The sequence below is a fragment of the Bos taurus genome, chromosome 7 (genome assembly GCF_002263795.3).
Source record: "Bos taurus isolate L1 Dominette 01449 registration number 42190680 breed Hereford chromosome 7, ARS-UCD2.0, whole genome shotgun sequence".
In the NCBI taxonomy this organism is placed as follows: domain Eukaryota; kingdom Metazoa; phylum Chordata; class Mammalia; order Artiodactyla; family Bovidae; genus Bos; species Bos taurus.
In genome coordinates this window covers 22,599,594-22,618,834 of record NC_037334.1, presented here as the reverse complement: position 1 = coordinate 22,618,834, position 19,241 = coordinate 22,599,594, and the positions used below count along the sequence as shown (strand labels likewise).

Below are 19,241 nucleotides of genomic sequence, written 5' to 3'. Positions count from 1 at the left end.
ATTTGAAAAGACTCTGATTTTGGGAGGGTATTGGGGGCAGGAGGAGAAGGGGACAACAGAGGATGAGATGGTTAGATGGCATCACCGACTCAATGGGCATGAGTTTGGGTAAACTCTGGGAGTTGGTGATGGAAAGGGAGGCCTGGCATGCTACAGTTCATGGGGTCACAAAGAGTCGGACATGACTGAGTGACTGAACTGAAGTGCCCACTAAATGAAATTCACCTACCCAGCAACTACACCTCATGGACTAATTTCCCTGATCTTCCCTTAACTGTTAGCCTTCCCCAGTGTTCTGCCTTTGCCTTCTTTTTGCCTACCACTGTACACTAGAGATTTTTAAAATCTCTACCTTGTTCCAGAGCGCCATACCCATATCATTATCAGGTTTCTCAACTTACCACATATTTCTACATCAAAATCAAAATATTTAAAGCCAAAGTCACGACCCATACTCCTTAGTTTTGGATTTCAAGAAGCTCTGTCATGTTGAGGCGCCAGATCTGACTACAGTAACCTGGCCTGAACCTAGGCTATACCACATGTATGTGTGCCCAGAATGAATTATCAACTGGCTGGGTGGGGATTGGGGGCATCTGCCCTTGCCCAGCTCCTCTTCCTCGTAGGGAGACAGAACAACTTCAGGCCTATCAATGTGTATTTTGAAACAGTGTTAAAAAGGTCACCTGAAAGTGAGACCCTAGAAAATGAAAATCCTTAGAAGCCCTGAGTCAACTGGCCTCCTTTCAGGGAAGCCAGCCAAGGAATGGCAACTTGGAATTGAGGGGAATCTAAATGACCCATTTGGTAGCAGCAAGCTATGGAATGAACCAAAGGGCAAATAGACTCATTCAATAAAAAAAAGAAAAAAAATGTAGACCTTAAAATGTCAAGCCACTAAACGCTCTCAAAAGTATTTTTATTTATTAAAAGACACTAAATATTTACCTACAAAATGGGAGAAAACATTTGAAAATTATTTATCTGATAAGGGTCTAGTATCTGGAACATATAAATAACACTTACAATTCAACAATAAAAAGACTAATAGCCTAACTTTAAATGAAGAGGATCTGAGTAGACATTTCTCCAAAGAAGATATACATAAGGCCAATAAGCTCTATTGCAAAATCACAATGATATACTACTTCACATGGCCAAAAGATGGATGATGGTAAGTGTTGGTAAGAATACAGACAATCAAGACACTCATACTGCTGCTGGGAATGTAAAATTGTTCAACCACTTTGGAAAACAGCCTATCAATCCTCTAATTATTAACCACAGAGTCACCATATAACTCTGCAATTTTACATCTAGCTATATGCTCAAGAGAAATGAAAACGCACATCCACACAAAAGTTGTATCTGAATGTTTGTAGCTCCTCATTATTAATAATAGCTCAAAGGCAGAAACAACTCAAGTGGTCATGAATACTATTATTAGGCCACAAAAAGGAAAGAAGTACTGGTATATACTAACCTTGAAAATATGCTAAACTAAAAGACGTTAGTCACAAAAGGCTACATATGATTTTATTCACGTAAATGTGAATAAATACCTAGGAAATCTATTGAGATAAAAAGTGGATTAGTGGTTGCTTGGGACCAGATAGTGGGATGGAGGAATAAAGTGATAATGGCAATGGTTAAAAGGAATGGGTTTTTTTGTGTGTGTGGTGATAAAAATGTTCTAAATTGACTGGGGTGATATACACCCAAGAAAACTGAAAACATATATCCACACACAGACTTGTCCATGAACACTCATAGCACTGCTATTCATTCAAATACCCATAAACTGATGAATTAGTAAATAAAATGTGGTATATCCTTAATATGAGACGTTATTCAGCCATAAATAAACAAAATACTGATAAATGCTGTAACATGGATAAATCTTAAAAATATTATGGTAAGTGAAAGCAGTTAGACACAAAAAGCCACATACTGTATGATACAATTTATATGGAACGGCCACAATAAGCAAACTTTAAAGAGATAGAAAGTAGATTAGTAACTTCCAGAAGCTGGAGGATGAGATAGGAGGAATGATAAGTGACTGCTAAGGGGGTGATGAAAAATGTTCTTTAATTAGATTGTAGTAGTGGTTGCACAAGCTTATGAGTACACTAAAAGTCACTGAATTCATACTTCAGCAAGGTGAATTTTTAAAAATGTGAATTATGGCTCAATTTTAAAAAGATGTTGGTATTTACAAAATAGTCAATTAATTAGTTTTGTAGGGGAAAAATCATTTTTAAACACATTTCTTATATATATATATATATATATATATATATTAACCCAAAAGATAAAACAAAAATGAATAAAAAAAGAAAGTCATTTTCTAGGAAAAATATTAATCTTTAGAATACTAGAAAGACTGTGAGCAGAGTGTTCACAGAATACCGTTTTCCCATCTTGCAAAAGTGATCTTTGGTTAACTCTCCAGCTCTGTTCCACTAAGAATCTGATAAAGGTAAAAATGTCAACTATATTACTAGGTAACACTGCTTAGGGTAAAAATGATATCTAATTTTGAGGAATTATACATACAATGTAAATTTTAAAAATGCTAGAAAACACACATTATGGGCTTCCCTGACTCTTGTAATTAGGCATGTGCCTTGTGGGGACCCTGGAAGCTACATCTAGGTGTTATTATAAAACATACTGAATCTCATCTCCTTGTATCTGAGCTCTCTCCAGACTGCTGTGCAAGCTACTATATGAGCTCCTGTGAGGACTGCTTGCACTGAAGAGGCACACCTGATCTTGCTCTACTTGCAAGCTGTATACCTGCTGTTCAGTTGAACCTCAGAAGAACCCTGGCTGGGTAAGAGGCAAATTATAGATTCTTAGAAGAAAATACAGGGAGAAAACTTCATGATATTGCATTTAATAATGACTTCTTCGATATGTCACAAAAGCACAGACAACAAAAACAAGAACAAAAGATAAACTGGACTACATGTCAATGTATGGCAAAACCACCACAATATTGTAAAGTAATTAGCCTCCAATTAAATTAAATAAATTAATTTAAAAATTAAATTTTAAAAAATTTAAAACTTTTGTGCATCAAAGGGTACTATCAACAGAATGAAAAGGTAACCCACAGAATGAGAGTAAATATTTGTAAACCATATATCTGATAAGGGGTTCATATCTAGAATATATAAAGAACTCTTACAACTCAACAACAAAAAAATTAACAACCTGATTTTAAAAATGAACAAAGGACTTGAACCGACATTTCTCAAAAGAAGATATAAAATGACCAATAAGCATGTGAAAAGATGCTCAGCATCATTAGCCATTAGAGAAATACAAATCGAAACCACAAGGAGATACCATCTTACACCTGTTATTTAAAAAAAACACACACACACAGAAAATAGTAAGTGTGGACAAGGATGTAGAGAAATTGGAACCCTTGTAAATTGGTGGGAATGTAAAATAGTGCAGCTGACATGGAAAAAAGTATGGTTTTTCCTCAAAAAGCTACAATGAGAGTTAACAAAGGATCAGCAATTTCACTTTGAATAATATACCAAATGAATTCAAAACAGGGCCACAAAGAGATATTTGTATACCCATGTCCATAGCAACATTATTTACAATAGCCAAAAGATGGATGCAACCAAATGGCCAACAACAGAAGAATGGATAAACAAAATGTGGTACATTCATACAATGGAATATTATTCAGCCTTAAATAAGGACATAAGTCCTGACATATTCTTCAACATTGATGAACCGTGAAGACATTATGTTGAGTGAAATAAGTCAGTCACAAAAAAGACAAATACCGTATAGTTCATTTATATGAAATGCCTAGAACAGTCAAATTCATAGAGACAAAAAGTAGAATGGTGGTTACAAGGAACTGGAGGAGGAAGGAATGGGGAATTCACTATTCAATGGGTATGAAATTTCAGTTTTACAAGATGAAAAATTTCTGAGTATGGATGATGGTTACAACAATGTGAATGTACTTGAACTGTACATTTAAAAATGATTACAAGGGTAAATTTTATGTTATGTATTTTTTCCACAGTAAAAAAATTTTTTAAAGAATAAAAAATTTCTTTCATGTATAACAGTATATAGAGTACTTCCAGTGAAAATATGTTTATGCAACAGAAAATACAGACATTACTATGTGCAATATTCCCCTAGTCTAGGAGAAATAGAAAAAGAGAACAGAGAGCCAGAAAACAGATACTACAAGTGCTAAATGATAATAATAACACTTACCACTAAACCAGGTGTTTGCGAAGATGGAGTACTTGTTAACAGGCCTCTGCTTTTCTTATCAGAAGTACTGGAATGTGCGTTCTATCAGTATTTTGTGAAACAGAGAATTGAACAGCAGAAAGAAATAAATTAATACAGTAAACACAAAATTTTATAATTTTATACTAGATCATAATGTGTCACAGTAATAGCATTTTAATCTACTAACTCAATTTTAAACCACTAGACAGGTAATTAAAGAACTGTTTGACTTGAGCTGGGTTAAACAACTTCAAAAAAACTCCAAGTGGTACAAATGATAAACCTCTTTGAATAGGTGTCAGTATATGCTGAGAAGCCTGGAACCCAAACTCATAAAATTTGAACATCATAGGGAAGTTGTGTTAGGTTTCTTTTTTTCTTTCATCTTTTCTTCCTTTCACTCTTCTGGCTTAGAAATCTCTTAAACTAGTTGTTCAAGACATAATTTAGAATATTTATTAGGAAACTTTTATCAAAAAATTTATAGGTACATTTACCTAGCACACTAAATCTGTTAGCTCTCTAATTTGTTAGCTATATAATCTTTCAATATGTTCATCTGAACAACAGGGATTATTCTACCCTAGGAACTGTCATGCAAATGTTACATATGATACATGCTGCTCCACTGAAGGAGCACGGTTACCTGATAGCTCCCAGCTGCAACAGCTTTAGAATCTGCTTCAGCTTTTAGGTTGAAGCCATTACCTTCTTGGGCAAGCCTCAGCCAACATTTGAACATAGCAGCCCAATGTAAGATTCCTGTAATGGACAATCTATGCTCCAGACCTCCCCACTGGGAGAGCTTTTGTCAGCTCTGCATTGAAGACTAAGGCTATTTCACCCCAATCTTCCTTCCTCCCTGCTCTTCTTTCTCCAATATTACCCCCTCCAATATGGCACTTGAACTCTTAATTCTGCTGAATAATCTTTCCCAGTGGTCTCAAGCAAACCAATTGTCAACTGTCAGTCCATTTAAAACATACCTGCCTGTATATAGCTGTAAGTATATAGATTCTCTGCAATTTTTCCTAGCTTTGCTAAGAAGTTATGTACATCTAAATCTTTCTAATAAGTACATTTTCATTTTACAATCTTTTCAAGAACCAGCTAATAAAAGAACAGTGCTTACCAATGCAGGTTTGAGAGGCTGAGGCAGCAGAACTTTAGCAACTGATTTACCTGCACTGCTTTCTACAACAGACCTCTGGTGAGATGATGGAACCTTGCTTTTTAGACGACGAGAGCTTAACGTTGTTTGAAAATTTGTATCTCTAGGTTCAGGATCTTTTTCAGGCTGAAACAAATTCAGAATCCTAAGACACATTTCACAGTGCTTTAAAAACATTTGTATCACTTCTCAGATGTCCTGTTTTTATTGTTATATGGATGTATGTTATAATTAAAATGGGATATGTATTTCTATCTATAATTCTCTAACTTCAAAGTTTAAAGATAAAACTTTCTTAAAATAGGTAAAGCATTCTTCATTTCTGCTACAGTATTTTTGATCTCAAGCATTCCTTTTCTGATTATTCTTAGAATTTCCATCTCTCTGCTTATATTGCATGTTGTCTACTTTTTCCTGTAACTGCCTTAGCATATTAATTACAATTATTTTATATTTCTGGTTTGAAATATAATTCAAATTGGTTATAATTCTAACAGTACTGTAATATCTGACTCTGGTTCCAATGCTTATTCAGTCTCTTTAAACAGTAATTTCTGGCCTTTAGTATGGCTTGCAATTTTTGCTAAAAGGTAGACATGTTGTACTGGGTAATAACAACTGTGGTGAATAGTCTTTCATAATGCACTGATAAATTGTGGGGGGAGAGGGGAAGCCTTCTACAATTCTATGATTAAGTCAGTATTTTATTGAGCCTATGCCCCTGGACTGTGAACATCACCAGTCCTTCTTAGTTCCCCTCCCTGCAAATTGAGACAGGATGGCTAGAAAGGACCATCCTGTAGTAGTTGGGTACTTCCATTCCCCGATGTGGAAGGCTAGAGGGAGCTAGAACTGGGTAATTTCCTTTCTCCACTGGAAGGGCAGAGCTGGCTGGAATCAGGTATTTCCCTTCCCCAGGTAGGTTACTGCTGCTAAGCTGCTTCAGTCATGTCTGACTCTGTGTGACCCCGTGAGACAGCAGCCCACCAGGCTCCCCCGTCCCTGGGATTCTCCAGGCAAGAACACTGGAGTGGGTTGTCATTTCCTTCTCCAATGCATGAAAGTGAAAAGTGAAAGTGAAGTCGCTCAGTCATGTCCAACTCTTAGCGACCCCATGGACTGCAGCCCCCCAGGCTCCTGCATCCATGGGATTTTCCAGACAAGAGTACTGGAGTGGGTTGCCCTTGCCTTCTAAAACCCCAGCAAGTTAGGATCTTAAACACCTTCTCTTGAGAGCAGGCTTTGTTAAGAAAAACAGAATATTTCAAAATGGTTGAGGTATTTCAAAATGGTTTCTTTTCCCTTCCCACTACCAGAACCATGAGGGTATTCTTCACTGATATTCATTATGAGGATCTGGTACAGTTTCTGCAGGTAAAACTCACAGAAGTGTGGAGGTTCCTGTGATGAATGGGTTCCTCTTGAGTTGTCCACAATGAGCCTCAGAAATTCATCAACGACATTTTTGGTTTTCCCACCCCAGCACTGGTTCTCAGGGAGGTTTCTGTTCATGTGTTTCTGCTCTGGTAAGTCAATATTCTCTGTATCCACCTGTCTGTCTTTCCATGATCTGGTGTAGCAGTTTACCATGCGACCTTACTTCTTTGACAGATCTATAAAGCGTTGCTGATTTTTCAGTTTGTTCAGGTTTCTACTTGCTAGGACAGAGCAATGATTTCTAAATTCCTTTCGTGTTAGATCAGAAACTGGAAGTCCTCCAATTTTCCAAAATTCTTTATAACACGACCTGCAAGCAGCGTTCGGCAAAACTGGCCACTCTCCCTTTTAGGAGCAAAAGTCCTCCTCCCTTATCTTCTACGAAACCATACACTGTTTATTTTCCCCTCCTCTCTGTCCACTCTTTCTTTTCCATCTGGCTGTAGAATTTTCCAAGAATTGATCCTGGATACCTTTCTCTTCCTTACTCTCTAGATACTCTTTCCCAAGTGATTTCGTCCAATACTATACATTCTAAAATATCTGTAATATTGTACACTCCTCTTTTATTTTTCTGACCTGCAAACTTGCAGCCAGTGGTGCTTCCAACATTTTCATCTTCATGTGCATTCAGACCTCATGCTTATCCTATCACATTATATAGCACCTTTATCCATCAAAACTGCTTAAGACACAAACCTAGAAGTCTTTCTTGACACCACTCACTCTTTCTGCCTCTATATCCAATCCATGAACTCTACAGGCAAAATATCTTGAATCCATGCACATTTTTTCATATGTCCTACAAAACATCCTAGTTAAAGCTACCACAATCTCCCACCAAAAATCTTTGTAATGAATCTTCTTGCTGACAGTCTTGCCCTCTTTCAATCTGCTCCCCAGTTATACAATGACAGTATGGTAGAGTGAAAAAAGTATAGGCTTCAGATCAAGGAAGACTTGCCATAAATTCCTCAAGCATATTGGTTAACACTTAAACCTCATTTTCCTCAGCTATAAAATAGCTAAAAAATAAATGAAAACCTTACATAACAGGAATGCTATAAAAACATATAATTAACAAAAAATGCTTAGAATAATGCTTACATTGAGTAGCCACTCCAATAGTAACTACTGCTATATACAAAGTCAAGTTCAAATTCCTCCCCGAAGACCACTAGATTCCAGGCCTAATGTACTGATTTATAATTCCTTAACATAGAACATTGTTACTATGTTTTGACTACAAAGCAAATGCATTATTGTCACTTTAAATTACTAACAGATATCCAATTATCCAAAAAGAAATTGGAAAAATTGTACATTTTAATCCTCTTTCATTAAATTTATAGAGTATATATGCATGCAACAATAATGTAATATGATAAACTCTAAAAATGTTTTCAATTATTGGTTTAAATAGCTGAAAAATAATTCATATAAAGTATTGTCTAAAAGAAAAAAGTATTTTCTATATTAAGAAAATTTATGGTTTATAAGGTTATTCTGCTTCAATACTTACTTTTTCTTTTTTTTCCCCAGGGGTCGAAGGGCAATTTTTCTCAGCAAGTAAAACTCCACAAGATGCATTATCTATAACAAAAATATACATTAGTGTTAATTATTTAACCTGTTGTTACATCTAAAGTACAGAAAATAGAACTCAAATTTGAAAAAAAATTGATTTTAATGACTGATTTTGTAATAGTTTTAGAACAACCTAACTTGAACGATCTGACAGGAGAAAGAATTCTTTAAAATATCTTTACCTCAAAACCTCCAGGTTTCACAGGAATAAATAAACTCTATATAAAAGATTTATCTTTCAATTTAGTAGAAAAAGTTGAATGTAACTTGAATTCTTAATTATCCTTCCACTTCCATTCTCTCTCTACTATAACTTTTTTACTAGCATTTAAAACATACTCATACTCAGGCTTCTTTCAGAGAAGGCAATGGCACCCCACTCCAGTACCCTTGCCTGGAAAATCCCATGGGTGGAGGAGCCTGGTGGGCTGCAGTCCATGGGGTCGCTGAGCGTTGGACACAACTGAGTGACTTCCCTTTTACTTTTCACTTTCACGCATTGGAGAAGGAAATGGCAACCCACTCCAGTATTCTTGCCTGGAGAATCCCAGGGACAAGGGAGCCTGGTGGGCTGCCGTCTATGGGGTTGCACAGAGTCAGACATGACTGAAGCGACTTAGCAGCAGCAGCAGCAGCAGGCTTCTTTATTTTTTAAAAATTTATTTTTTAGTTGAAGGATATGCAGATGCAGATATGCAGATGACACCACCCTTATGGCAGAAAGGGAAGAAAAACTAAAGAGCCTCTTGATGAAAGTGAAAGAGGAGAGTGAAAAAGTTGGCTTAAAGCTCAACATTCAGAAAACTAAGATCATGGCATCCGGTCCCATCACTTCATGGCAGATAGATGGGGAAATAGTGGAAACAGTGGCTGACTTTATTTTTCTGGGCTCCAAAATCACTGCAGATGGTGATTGCAGCGATGAAATTAAAAGACGCTTACTACTTGGGAGGAAAGTTATGACCAACCTAGATAGCATATTCGGAGAAGGCAATGGCACCCTACTCCAGTACTCTTGCCTGGAAAATCCCATGGATGGAGGAGCCTGGTAGGCTGCATTCCATGGGGTCACAAAGAGTCAGACACGACTGAGCGACTTCACTTTCACTTTTCACTTTCATGCATTGGAGAAGCAATGGCAACCCACTCCAGTGTTTTTGCCTGGAGTATCCCAGGACGGGGAAGCCTGGTGAGCTGCCGTCTATGGGGTCGCGCAGAGTCGGACACGACTGAAGTGACTTAGCAGCAGCAGCAGACAGCATACTAAAAAGCAGAGACATTACTTTGCCAACAAAGGTCCGTCTAGTCAAGGCTATGGTTTTTCCAGTGGTCATGTATGGATATGAGAGTCGGACTATAAACAAAGCTGAGCACCAAAGAATTGATGCTTTTGAAGTGTGGTGTTGGAGAAGACTCTTGAGAGTCCCTTGGACTGCAAGGAGATCCAACCAGTCCATTCTGAAGGAGATCAGCCCTGGGATTTCTTTGGAAGGAATGATGCTGAAGCTGAAACTCCAGTACTTTGGCCACCTCATGCAAAGAGTTGACTCATTGGAAAAGACTCTGATGCTGGGAGGGATTGGGAGCATGAGGAGAAGGAGACGACAGAGGATGAGATGGCTGGATGGCATCACTGACTCGATGGACGTGAGTCTGAGTGAACTCTGGGAGATGGTGATGGACAGGGAGGCCTGGCGTGCTGCGATTCATGGGGTTGCAAAGAGTCGGACATGACTGAGAGATTGAACTGAACTGAACTGAACCTTTCTTCTCCTGTTCACAAGCTCCTTAATCTTTGATCTATAAAACAAATCTTTCTTCTAATGCTCATCTTCCAGGGTAGTAGTTGCTACTCTTTTCAAGGACATGTGCTTTTACAAGTTTAGTTTTTATGACCAGATTCATTTCCCTTAGGATGGAAACCACCTTAATCATTTTTATAACCATAACTTCTTAATACCTAGCATTTTCTAAATGCTCATTACATAACTGCTTAAAGTAAAGATAACACCAAAAATTATTTTTTTTTCCAGCTCATACAGACTTTTATATGCATCAGGAACAAAGCAAGCAATTCTTTAAATTTATCCCTAAACAAATGCTCTAAAACTTACTGCAGGAAATAAAGAAAATAGAAATCTGAAATGAAGCAGATGTTAATAAGGTTGTAAATGTCTTGCTAAGTTTATTCTAATAATAAACTGCATAATAAAGGGCCAAAAATGCAAGGCATTTGGTTGTTTCTTTTATTTTTCAATCATCACACATAACTTCAATGTATCTGTTAACTGATTACCTTCTTCTCCTATAATTGAAATTTACAAGGACAGGAAAAATATATCACTCCCTGTTGGTATATATCAGTAATGCCTAGTATAGAATATATACTCAGTAGATGTTTATTAAATGAATTAATGATAGGTACTGTGGGGACAGTTAAGACCTAGCCTCACACATCTTCATTTCTTAAATACAACTACACACTAAAAAGCACTCAATTTCCTGGGCTACCAGTTTTCTTAACATATACCATACTGTGACAAAAATAAAGAAATAGAGGATTATAAAAATGATTAGTTACATTATTAATTACATGATTCTGAATATGAATCTGATTCAAATTTCATTATTAATTACCTGATTCTGCCTTTAGTTCTGAAGAAATATTTTGGTCTGCTAACATCGTCATGCTAGAATAAGAACAGATTAATGGAATTCTTTTACTCTTTCAGTAACTTTTGAGAATCACCAAATAATACTTAATATACTTAATACTTAAAATAAGGACATTCCTATGCAATCAATTATCCTGTAGAAAAAATGTTAATATTAGAAATGTTAATGTTAGAAAAATGTTAATATATCTATATGAACTAATAGTTTTTTGAAAAGGCAATATGTGCATCCATCAGTGTGAGACAACAGGTACAAAGCATAGTATTTATTTTTTAAAATTAACTAATTTAATTGGAGGCTAATTACTTTACAATATTGTAGTGGCTTTTACCATATATCAACACAAATCAGCCACAGGTATACACGTGTGCCCCCCATCCTGAACTCCCCTTCCACTCCCCTCCCCATCCCATCCCTCAGGGTTGTCCCAGTGCACTGGCCCTGAGCACCCTGTCTCATGCATCGAACCTGGACTGGCGATCTGTTTCACATATGGTAACATACATGTTTCAAAGCTATTCTTTCAAATCATCCCACCCTCACCTTCTTCCACAGAGTCCAAAAGTCTGTTCTTTATCTCGTGTCTCTTTTGCTATCTTGCATATAGGGTCATCGTTATCATCTTTTTAAATTCCATATATATGCGTTAATGTACTCTATTGGTGTTTTTCTTTTTGACTTAACTCTGTATAATAGGCTCCAGTTTCATCTACCTCATTAGAACTGATTCAAATGAATTCTTTTTTAATGGCTGAGTAATATTCCATTCTGTATATGTACCACAGTTTTCTTATCCATTCGTCTGCTGATGGACATCTAGGTTGCTTCCATGTCCTGGCTATTGTAAACAGTGCTGTGATGAACATTGGGGTACATGTGTCTCTTTCAATTCTGGTTTCCTTGGTGTGTATGCCCAGCAGTGGGATTGCTTGGGTCGTATGGCAGTTCTATTTCCAGTTTTTTAAGGAATCTCCACACTGTTCTCTATAGTGGCTGTACTAGTTTGCATTCCCACCAACAGTGTAAGAGGGTTCCCTTTTCTCCACACCCTCTCCAGCATTTAGAATCAGACAGATCTCGATTTAAAGCTCAGGTCTGCTACTTACATTTGAGTGGCCTTGGGAAAGTTACTTAACCTGTTTTGAGTCATGATCATCTCATTTATGCAAAAAGAATAGCAATCTTGTCTTCTAGCATTCTTCTGGTAAGGATCTCATGTAACATGAGAGATAATACTTTAAAAAATTAATATTCTTTTTCTATTTTATACTTTCGTAAATGAGACTGCCCCCAATCAAATGTGTGAAAGAGGATTAGTTATTATAAGAACACAAAAAGACCAAAGCTCAGCCTTTGATCACCAAAGTGGGATTTCTGAGTCCCCAGTGGACTTGAAAACTAAATGTGAAAAGATTATTTTTAAATTCCTATTACTGCTTTAATGAAAAGTTGAACTCAGTAAGCAAAAAGAATTTTACTCCTTCATATTTCCCATTTAAATTCATGCTGTCAAAAAGACAAATTTAAAACTATAATGCAATTCATGGAGTCGCAAAAGGCTGGACACGACTGAGCAACTGAACTGAACTGAAAACTATAATTCAAAGACGCATATACCCCTGTGTTCATAGCAGCAGTATTCACAATAACCAAGACACAGAAACAACCTAAATGTCCATCAACAGCTGAACGGATAGAGAAGATGTGGTGCATGTACACAGTGGAGTATATATATAAAATACTACTCAACCATAAAAAAGGATAAAGTAATGCCATTTGCAGCAACAGGAACACAACCAGAGATTACCATACAACTTATATATGGAATCTAAAATATGACACAAACGAACCTATCTATTAAATAGCGGAATCAGAGACACAGAGAACAGACTGGTGATTGCCAAGCAGGAAGGAGTTACAGGAGGGATAGAGTGGGAGGCTGAGGTTAGCAGATGTAAGCTTTTATATATGGAATGAATAAACAACTGCATAGAGAATATACTGTATAGAATAGAGAACTATTAATGTATTCAATATCCTATGACAAACCATAAAGGAAAATAATGCTTAAAAAAGAATATGTATGTATAACCCAATAACTTTGTTGCACAGCAGAAATTAACACATTGTAAGTCAACTATACTTCAATTATAAAAATAGAAAAAAAAGAAACAAATACAACAAATACAATACAACTACAATATACAAATACAATAAATTCATCCTGTCAAAAATAGTACTTTTTTGCCCCCAAATGAAATTTCATGTGTATTCTACTGTTTTTGTGGTAGGTACTCTCTGGTAATAAACACACACTTTTAGGTAATAAAAACTCCACTACTAGTCTTCTTCAAAACTAGAGGCACCGAAACAGTCTGAAAATAAAAACCCAGCCTTTTAGCACAAGTAGCTTGAGAAGCACTGCACTATTATGCTGATGCCTGCTGAAGAGAGGGTGTCTTACCCATGCCCACACAGAGAACTTCCTCTCACTGCCTACCTACCGTTCAGCCTGTCTACTCGTATTAACAGCATAAAACATTCCTCATTACTTTTGCCTCTTTAACCTGCTGGATGTCTTCAGAATATGTCACAAGAAAACCTGGATTCTGCTCTATCACCATCTAGTGGCTAAAAGCGGACAATGTCAACTTCTACAGGCTTCTCAGGAAGATTGCTCAGGGAAACTGTTCTGGATTTCCAGAACTGCACTGGGGTAACAAGCAGAAGCTCCTGTGCCAGGTTTGTGATAACTGTAAATCACAGAACTTGGCTGCAAAGCAAAGACAAATGAGCACATCCTTACCTGGGACTTAAGTATTAAAGCAAGATTAACAGTTACAATGTTTCCCTGGTGGCTCAGATGGTAAAGGATCTGCCAGCAATGCAGGAGACTGAGGTTCAGTCCCTGGGTTGGGAAGATCCCCTGGAGAAGGAAATGGCAATCCACTCCAGTATTTTTGCCTGGAGAATTCCACGGACAGGGGCCTGGCAGGCTATGGTTCATGGGTTGCAAAGAGTCGGACACGACTGAGCAACTAAAATACATAATATCACAACACCAAACTCATTATTTAATTTAAATCTCTTCCTTTTCTCAACCTAGCTCTGAGTTAGACTCCTGAAGTGAGGAAAGCAACTATAGTTTTTTTTTTCCCCCTTCTATTTCTTGTTATTTTCCCTCCCCCATTTGCTAACTACTCTTTAGGATTCTCTGGCATTGGAGCAGCAGGAAGGAATTGTAGGAAAAAAATAGGAAAGGTCTATCCTGATCTTAATTGATACTATTATAACATGTCCTTGGTGCCCTTTGGGCATGGCAGATAACCAAATGCTGACTCTTTCAAACCTGAAGTATTATATTTTGAAGGGTTCAAGATAAGATTTCCCTATCCCTAGGATGCTCTCACTTGCTGCTCTTTATGATGTTCTCAGATTTTGCATTTGATGATACTATTTCCAGCCTTGTTTTTTTTAATATATTTTTCATTGTGTTTTTAAATTTTTTACTTGTTTGGCTGCACTAGGTCTTAACTGCGGCATGCAGGATCTTTAGTTGCAGCATGTGAACTCTTGGTTGCAGCGTGTGGATCTAGGTCTCTGACCAGGGATTGAACCCAGACCCCCTGCATTAGGAGCTTGAAGTCTTACCACTGGACCACCACGGAAGTCCCTCCAACCTCTTTTAGTCAAGTTTATTTTGTCTTTTCCAAGAAGTCATATTGGACATGGTACCTTTCAAGATGATCCCTTCTGTGGGATCTATGTCTGACATTTGGGCAATATGCACAAATCCTTGCTGTGCAAGACTCTGAAAGTATATCTAGCATCCTCTTTATTAGCCACTCCACAGCATCTAACTGACCTTCTTGCTTTGAACCTTTCCAGATGTGAGTCAGAAACCAAATTCCAGAGAATACATGTTGAACTTTCCAAATGGTTCTCTGGGGGCTTCTTCTCTTGGGTTGTAGTGAGGGAGAAGTTTCTCTCTCTCCTTGCATATGACACCAACAACTCTTATCAAAGAAATAAACATTTTTTAAAAATTTATTCATTTTTAATTGAAGGATAACTGTTTTATACAATTGTGTTGGTTTCTGCCAAACATCAACATAAACATTCTCGATCATTTCGTCCTCTCAGTGCATTCTTATTCTTTTTTTTAAATAACTTGGAGGTTGGTGATGAGCTAATGATGAAAGAATGAGGTTTTGATCTCATCTATTACAAGTTTGACATACATGGTTCTATACAGAATGGGGGATAGAGTAATTGTCATTTTATTTTGTTCTCATCTATTGGTCACGTTCCAAACTCTAAGACTACATGAAAGTACATTTAACATCTTGCTAGTTCAAAAGGTTTCACAAACCAAAGGCAATGCAGAGAAGGTGGTCAAATTCAAAACCAAAATACCTGGCAGAGGGCTATTGTGTCTAGGAGAGTTTACCATGAAGGTTGCAGAAAGAAAATGAAGTCAAAGTCTTGGAGAACTTCAATGAGACTTAAGGGGCTTAGGGTGGTAATGAAAGCTACAGTGAGGAAGAATCATCAGTGGAGAACTTCAGGCCCAAAATAAGGCTGTAAGTTCATCAATGAATTTATCAGTAGAGTCCAGCCCAGGTATAGAACTAGTCTTGAAACCTGCAGCACAAATTGGTAAAAATTCAGAGACAACTCATGGGTCCCAGACACTCTCAAGACCCAACTTCACTTCTCCCCTTCTTTGGCCTATACATCTATATTTACAGTGATGATTTGTCCAAACTGGGACCTTTCTGAGAGTAAAAGTCAGCTATATTAAAGATTATGTCACAATAGCAGGTACATACTGGGACTGTCTCAGGTAAATCATGAGGCACGACCATCCTCAGGAATAGTTTCATACTTCATTATTCAGCCCTTCAATGGATTCTGTTAGCCCTGCTTTGAAAATACATCCAAACTCTGACCTCTCACTATCTCTTCTCTTGCCACTCTGGTCCATAGTCCAATATTTCTTGCCCAGTTAGGGCAGTATTCTCCTAACTATAATTTCCCTAATTCTTTGCCTTATCATAGTCTGTTCTCAACACAGCAGCTAGGATGATTCTTTCAAAACATAAGCCATATCACATCATCCTTCTAAACCATTCAACAGCCTTAAAATTCACTTATACTTGCCTAAAATGCTTTATATGATCTGGCATCTTGATTCTCTCACTTATCTCCTAACTCACTACTCCTCCTCACTTCACACCAGGAGCCCAAGCCTTCCTCCCTTGGGTATGGCTCCAGCTAGTCCCTCTACCTGGAATGTTCTTTTTTTTCCAATGAATCACACAGCTTGGTCTATCTACTTCTTATGTCTCTGTTCAAATACTACCTTTTCAATGGTGAGTCTCTGACCACAATACTTAAAAGAGCAAATCTCTACCCTAATACTCTATAGTCCCCTATCTTGATTTATTTTTCTCCATAGCATTTATTACCATATAGCATGGTATAAATTTACTTGCTTATTAATTTATTGTTAATATCCTCCAACTAGAATGTGGACTCAATTAAGGCATAAATTTTGTTTTTAATCAATTTTGTTACAACAATTATATAGTTAGACAGATAGACAGACAGACAGATGGATAGATAGAAAATATACTCTGGTAATCAGAACAGTCCTGGCATATAGTGAGTCCTCAACAAATACCAAATAAACAAACACCTGAATTTCTGGGCTAATAATCATACTTGCTATATAACTATGAGAACAAAAAGCATTAAAAACACAACAACTTTAAAAAATGTTAGTCCTTACACTTTTCTGTGGCATTTCTGATAGTCTTCTGAAGAGGTACCTAAGGGGGGAAAAAAGATCTATTAGGAATATAATTCAGGGGAGGGGAACCAAGATGGCAGAATAGGAGAAGATGGAGTTCACCCCCCACAGCAAACATATTAAAAAATATATCCACATGTGGAATAATTCTCATGGAAAACTAACTGGAAACTGGCAGGAAAATGTCTATACAACCAAAGCTGCAAGAAGGATCTCCACATAATCAGCTGGGATGGGAAAAAAAAAAGGGCATCAGGTCAGGACCTGTGCGCCTGGGAGGAATCTGTAATGAAATAAAACATCTGTGTGGGTAGACTCTTTCCCTGGGGAGCATTAAGTTAAGCCCAACCTGGGGGGTCCTGTGTGCATGAGACAAACTTCCTTTCCTGCTCAGAAATCCACTGAGATGATAGTAGAGCTGGAATGAGGAGTACACACATGCTGGCTTGCCAAAAATCAGGGCAAAGAGGACTTCATGGCACTTCCCAACCCCAAAGGGGAAGTACCCAAGCCCCACTCACTCTGCACCACAGCCTGAACCAGGTTCTGGGCAAAGACTTGGTCTAGCTACACAGAGACACACTAGAGTGCCTGGGGCATGATCTGGATGGAGCTGTGGTGGCCACTATCTTGCATGCATGTAGGGTGGCATCAAAAGAGTGTGAAGAAAGGTTTTGGGACCCAGGACGACCACACAGGTCCCACTGGATTTCAAAATCTTCAAATCACCAGAGGATCATATAAGAGAGAGGGCTATTCATCAAGGAGGCTGACTTAAGGGATGACTTCAGCTGGAGGACACAGATCCTGGTGCCAGTAAAAGGGTCTGCAGAAGTGGCACAGCATGCCTTCAGAGTAGATGTTGTCACCACTCCTTCTTGACTACTGAGGAAACTCAAGCACAGGGGACTTCAGAGATCAAGCCCTGAGCCTTTGGAGTGGGACCACTGACTCCAACACCTTAGACTACCAGAGAACAAACCCCAGGGAGTATCAAATAGTGAGAACTCACACAAAGGAAACCACTTCAATACAAGACCCGGCATCACCCAAACACCAGTACCACCCTGTGCAGGACACCTCATCTAAACAACAAACAAAACAAAAATACAAACCCAATCATAGCAGACAGGATTACCACCTCACTCAGCCTTGCCCATCAGAGGAAAAACAAACACACAAACAAACAAACAAAAACTCAGCACTAATCTCACCCTACACAAAGCTTACACAAACCACTGGACCAACCTTAGGAAGGCAGAAACCAAAAGGAAGAAAGAATTCAACCTTGAAGCCTGGGAAAAGGAGACCTCAAACACAATAAATTTTATAAGGAATGAGAAGGCAGAGAAATACTACACAAATGAACGAACAACCTAGAAACACAGAAGTCCAAATAAATGAAGAGGAAATAGGCAAACTACCTGAAAAAAAATTCAGAATAATGATAGTAAAGATGATCAAAAATCTTGAAAATAAAATGGAGAAAATGCAAGAATCAATTAACAAAGACCTAGAAGAATTAAGGAATAAACATACAGAGACAAACAACACCATTACTGAAATTAAAAATACTCTAGAAGGAACCAGTAGCAGAATATCTGAAGCAGAAGAATGAATCAGTGAGCTGGAAGATAAAATGGTGGAAATAACTTCTGAAGAGCAGAATAAAGTAAAAAGAATGAAAAGAATAGAGGATATTCTCAGAGACCTCTGGGACAATATCAAACACACCAACATTCAAATTATAGGGGTCCCAGAAGAAGAAGAGAAGAAGAAAGGGTATGAGAAATTCTTTGAAGAGATTATAGTTGAAAATTTCCCTAACATGGAAAATGAAATAGTCAATCTATTTGTGCCAAGAGGCACAAAGAGTCCCATACAGGATAAACCCAAGGAGAAACACACCAAGACACATACTAATCAAACTAACAAAGATTAAGCGCAAAGAAAGAATATTAAAAGTAGCAAGGGAAAAGCAACAAGTAACATACAAGGGAAACCCATACATTTTACAGCTGATCTTTCAGCAGAAACTCTGCAGGCCAGAAGGGAATGGCAGGATATATTTAAAGTACTGAAAGGGAAAAATCTATAACCAAGATTACTGTACCTGGCAAGGATCTCATTCAAAATTGATGGAGAAATCAAAAACTTTTCAGACAAGCAAACATTTAGAGAATTCAGTACCACCAAACCAGTTTTACAACAAATGTTAAAGGGACTTATATAATCAAGAAATACAAGAAAAGAAAAAAGATTTACAAAATC

General features: G+C 37.5%; 1 protein-coding gene across 3 annotated transcripts in view; it reads right to left on the bottom strand.

Annotated features, from left to right (window-relative positions):
• The window catches only part of MEIKIN (meiotic kinetochore factor), a 138,359-nt gene that overhangs the window by 65,232 nt on the left and 53,886 nt on the right, over positions 1 to 19,241 (bottom strand). For all 3 annotated transcript variants that reach the window (XR_009495214.1, XR_009495215.1, XM_024995043.2), the window contains exons 7-11: positions 16,950 to 16,989; positions 11,117 to 11,169; positions 8,415 to 8,485; positions 5,417 to 5,581; positions 4,264 to 4,344 (exon numbers count right to left, since the gene is read on the bottom strand). Coding sequence is in view for 1 of the 3 variants with exons in the window: in XM_024995043.2 (XP_024850811.1) it covers positions 4,264 to 4,344; positions 5,417 to 5,581; positions 8,415 to 8,485; positions 11,117 to 11,169; positions 16,950 to 16,989 (410 nt within the window). In the remaining 2 variants the exon portion in view is untranslated. The remainder of the gene's footprint in view (positions 1 to 4,263; positions 4,345 to 5,416; positions 5,582 to 8,414; positions 8,486 to 11,116; positions 11,170 to 16,949; positions 16,990 to 19,241) is intronic.